Source organism: Triticum aestivum, chromosome 2A (assembly GCF_018294505.1).
Source record: "Triticum aestivum cultivar Chinese Spring chromosome 2A, IWGSC CS RefSeq v2.1, whole genome shotgun sequence".
Taxonomy (NCBI): domain Eukaryota; kingdom Viridiplantae; phylum Streptophyta; class Magnoliopsida; order Poales; family Poaceae; genus Triticum; species Triticum aestivum.
Window position 1 is genome coordinate 15,707,927 of NC_057797.1, and position 4,745 is coordinate 15,712,671.

The 4,745-nt window shown below is 38.5% G+C and overlaps 1 protein-coding gene across 1 annotated transcript in view; it reads left to right on the forward strand.

Moving 5' to 3' along the window:
- The window catches only part of LOC123184297 (9-beta-pimara-7,15-diene synthase, chloroplastic), a 4,361-nt gene extending 587 nt beyond the window's left edge, over positions 1-3,774 (forward strand). The window contains exons 2-14 of the mRNA XM_044596443.1: positions 142-191; positions 298-577; positions 681-861; positions 999-1,219; positions 1,305-1,425; positions 1,499-1,596; positions 1,687-1,901; positions 1,980-2,092; positions 2,180-2,275; positions 2,352-2,570; positions 2,681-2,822; positions 2,962-3,207; positions 3,311-3,774. Coding sequence (XP_044452378.1) covers positions 142-191; positions 298-577; positions 681-861; positions 999-1,219; positions 1,305-1,425; positions 1,499-1,596; positions 1,687-1,901; positions 1,980-2,092; positions 2,180-2,275; positions 2,352-2,570; positions 2,681-2,822; positions 2,962-3,207; positions 3,311-3,646 — 2,318 coding nt within the window. The 3' untranslated portion in view covers positions 3,647-3,774. The remainder of the gene's footprint in view (positions 1-141; positions 192-297; positions 578-680; positions 862-998; positions 1,220-1,304; positions 1,426-1,498; positions 1,597-1,686; positions 1,902-1,979; positions 2,093-2,179; positions 2,276-2,351; positions 2,571-2,680; positions 2,823-2,961; positions 3,208-3,310) is intronic.
- The last annotated feature ends 971 nt before the right edge of the window (positions 3,775-4,745 follow it).

Below are 4,745 nucleotides of genomic sequence, written 5' to 3' on the forward strand. Positions count from 1 at the left end.
AGGGGTACACTGGTTTCTTCTAAAATGTAACTCTTCTCTGTTATCAAAAAAAAAATGCCTCCAATTTGGACACTCTCAAACTTGAGATTGCTACTTGATATTTACATTTCTGAACATATATACTCTCCTTCTATCCAACAGCATGTGTGGAGGCGATATTAGCAGGAGAAAATATAGGCCTGCGCAATGTGGTATGAAACATCGCTCTCATAACCTGAACTGGATGCTTTAAGTTCGTCTAAATGCTTTAAGTTCGTCTCATGATGAATTCATCTCACTGTTATGAATATAAATTAGGAACGGGATGCTAGAATACGGAAGCATCTGAAAAAACCTGAACTGTCACCATCTGCGTATGACACGGCATGGGTGGCTATGGTGCCATTGCCGGACTCCGCTCCGCAGGCTCCATGCTTTCCTCAGTGCGTTGAATGGATATTGCAAAATCAACACTGTAGTGGTTATTGGGGTATCAACAAATTTGGCTTATTACCCAACAAAGATATTCTCTTGTCAACATTGGCATGTATCATTGCACTTAAGAAATGGAACGTTGGCTCCGACCACATAAGTAGAGGTATGTATAGATATACAGATTCATTTACCTTGCATTATTTAACTCTCGTATTTTTCACTTGCTTCTTTGAAAGGTCTTGACACGTATCAAATGATACTTGCAGGAATAGAATTTATTGGGAAGAATATCTCCACTGTAATGGATGAACAGATTGTTTCCCCTATAGGCTTCAGTCTAATTTTCCCTGGTATGCTTAACCATGCTATCGGGATGGGTCTGGAATTTCCAGTCAAAGAAAATGTTATCAGTGGGATACTTCACCTCCGTGAGATGGAGCTGACAAGGTATGTAATGAGAAAATGCTGCCATGACAATTAACATCATAATGTGCGAATCAAATTTGACAGGAAAAGGTGCTAGAGCATCGATTATATGTTATTTTGCTCTAACTTGGTAACATATTTACTCTCAATTTAATTAGACTGGCTGGGGAGAAATCTTGTGGGAAAGAAGCATATTTGGCCTATGTTGCACAAGAAGGGTTAGTAAGCCAGCTGGACTGCAATGAAGTTATGAACTTCCAGAGAAAGAATGGGTCCTTGTTCAACTCTCCTGCCGCAACTGCTGCTGCATTAGTCCACCGCTACGATGATAAAGCTCTCCAATACCTCGATTCCATTGTCAATATTTATGGCAGTGCAGGTATGTGTTTGCCTAATTTTCTTTGTGAAGCATCTCCAAGGGTGCACAGTCTGACTATATATTTAATGCTATTATACATTTACAGTACCAACAGTGTACCCACAGAATATATATTATCAGCTCTCAATGGTGGATGCGCTCAAAAAGATTGGAATATCTCGGCATTTTTCCAGTGAAATAAACAGCATCCTGGATAAGGCATACATGTAATAATCCGAACAAAATACTTGGTATTTGTTCCTAGTATAGTATATAAACTTGACAGTATTCACTTTGCAGTTCCTGGTTACAGAGAGATGACGAAATAATGCTAGATGTAGAAACATGTGCAATGGCGTTTCGCCTTTTACGGATGAATGGATATGATGTTTCGTCAGGTAGATACTTTGATCGAAGTTCCTAGCCCAAATAACTTTCTCACTTGGCCTTGATTTAACTCGGTATAATTAAAAATTATTCTTGCACAGACGAGTTGTCCCATGTTGCTGAAGCCTCCACTTTCCATAGCTCACTTGAAGGATATTTAAATGATACAAAATCTTTATTAGAGTTATATAAGGCTTCAAAAGTATGCTTGTCAGAACATGAATTGATCCTGGAGAACATAAGTAACTGGTCAGGCCGTTTATTGACAGAGAAGTTGTGCTGTGATGGGACAGATAGAATGCGAATTTTCGGAGAGGCAAGTCTATGAAATTTAAAATCCCCATTTCGTTTGGAATTTAAATTTAAATTTAATTATGTTCTTTTGTAATTTCAGGTGGAATATACTCTTAAGTTTCCATTTTATGCAACAGTGGAACCGCTAGACCATAAGACTAACATTGAACATTTTGATTCTAGGGTTTTTACGCAGTTAAAGACAAAAAATGTGTAAGGCTTTCTTTTTCTAAAATAGAATTGTTTGTGATACCATGTCAATATATGTTACAACAAAATGATAATACTTCTATGAATCAGGCCGTCTCATGTCAATGAAGATCTTCTAGACTTTGCGGTTGAAGATTTCAGTTTCTCTCAATCTATATATCAGGATGAACTTGGCCACATCGAGAGGTAATTTGACCATCATTTTCACACTTGATTTAATGATTTTTACACAGATTATTCAAATAGGTTTTTGTGCTGCCAGTTGGGAGAAAGAAAACAGGCTGGACCAGCTAAAATTTCTACGCAAGGGGACTCTGATAAATTGTTATCTCTCTGCTGCTGCCACCATATCCACTCACGAACTCTCTGATGCACGCATTACATGTGCAAAAACTATTGCACTCGTAGTTGTTGCTGATGACTTCTTTGATGTTGGAGCATCAAAAGAAGAACAAGAAAACCTCATAGCATTAATAGAGAAGTATAATTCTTGAACTTGATTTCTTTGTCTACACTCTCTTAAGCAGTCACAAAGTTTAGTTATGCTTTGCTAATGAATCATCCTCCCTGTTTTGCCAATGGTTATCTTAGGTGGGATCAACATCACCAAGTTGAGTTCTACTCTGAGCAAGTAGAAGTAGTATTTTCTGCTTTCTATACTACAGTTAACCAGATTGGAGAAATGGCTTCTGCTGTGCAAAAGTGTGATATAACAAAGCACCTGGTTGAAACAGTGAGTTCCTTGTGTGATCTTCATGTCCTGAGATACATTACATTGAGTTCTGAGTTGATAACTACCACGTGGCAGCTGTGATCAGCAACACAGAAATTTTTAAGAAAAATCGTATATTAAAAAGTGTATTCATCTGCAGTGGCTACATTACTTGAGATCTGTGGCAACCGAGGCAGAATGGCAACGGAATCAATATGTGCCAACAGTTGAGGAATACATGACAGAAGGGGCTACTTCATATGCAATGGGCCCCATTATGCTCACCTCGCTGTATTTTGTCCAACAAAACCTCAAAGAGTACATTATCAAAAGCCCAGAATACAATGAGTTGGTTAGACTAAAGGGCACCTGTGGCCGTCTCCTGAATGATACCCGAAGCTTCGAGGTATTTTCGTTCCTTTTTTAACAAAATATTAATGTATAGCAATGAGCCTAGAAGATTGATCTTAACATCAGGTAGTCCCTGACAAATAATCTACTTGTTGCAGAGGGAGTCCAGTGATGGAAAACTGAACATCATCTCACTGCTTGTTCTTCACAGTGGAGGTTCCATGTCCATTGAAGCTGCTCAAGAGGTGATACAAGAGTCAATAGCCACGTGTCGGAAAGACCTACTAAGGGTGGTCGTTAGAGAAGACCGTGTTGTCCCGAGGCCATGCAAGGAGATGTTCTGGAGGTTTTGTAGGACAAGTCACTTGTTCTACTCTCAGACCGATGGATTTTCCTCGCCCAAGGAAATGCTCCACACGATGAACGCAATTTTCAGAGAACCACTCAAACTCCAAACTTCCGGTTCTTCATTCGTTGTTCAACCAGACAAATAATCTAGAATTCCTTATGCCATTCCTCTAACCATATATGGATCACAAGGTAATATCCCGAGCTGCAGTAATTGTGTGGACCTTCCAAACGAAATGCAGCCTGATTCTCTCACCTGTAATGCATGTCGCCAATAAAAGGGCAGAGACAAAAGAAATGATCTATCATTTGGTCTGAACATTGGTGAATGGCATAGGTAGCTGGAGGTGATGTTGTCAGTGATGCTTTTGTCACAAACTTTATTCTGTATTGTAAGCTGGTAGCCCAAAAAAATTATTCTAGAATTCAATCAAAGATGGGCTTGGGCCTTTTATCTAAAAAAAATCCATGAAAAAAGTAGTGCGCTATTTTGGCGTTATAACGACGCTATAGCGTATCCAGAAGGCATGCTACGTTTGAGCAATTTTGCTCGCTACAACGCTAATCGCGTAATAATGCACTAACGATAAAAGTTGTACTGTCATAGTGTTGTAATGTTAGAAATAAATGGGCTTGGCCCGTTAGAACTTTCTGAAATCTCAAATCAGCCATGAGTAAAATGCAAGTGGCGGTGCTAAAGTTTAGTCCTACACCCTACTTGAAAAAATGTTGGACCACTTTATATAGTGGGTCATCACATGTGTTGGGTTAGAAGTGTCACAAATATCAGAAGTGAAAAGAAAAGCTATGCATGTGTATCATGATTACACTTACTCCCTCCGTCCGTGAATAAGTGTACATCTAGCTTTTGTCTTAAGTCAAAATTTTATTACTTAACCACCTTTTTAGGAAAAAGTAAAAATATTTATGGCACCAAATTAGTATCACTAGATTCATTTTGAAATGTACTTGATAATATATCAATTTGATGTCATATATGTTAGTACTATTTTCTATAAAGTTGGTCAAAATCTTAAAACTTTGACTTAGAACAAAAACTAGATGTACACTTATTCACGGACAGAGGGAGTATGATTTCGTTGGGCCGAGACATCAACCGGTATGCAAAAAAGAGTTGCGTAGAAAGTGGATCGAGGCCCACCAAGACTTATGATTTTTTTAATACTTTGGATTGCTTACCACATGTGTATCATGATTAAACTTATGCTTTGGTACACCCCCTAA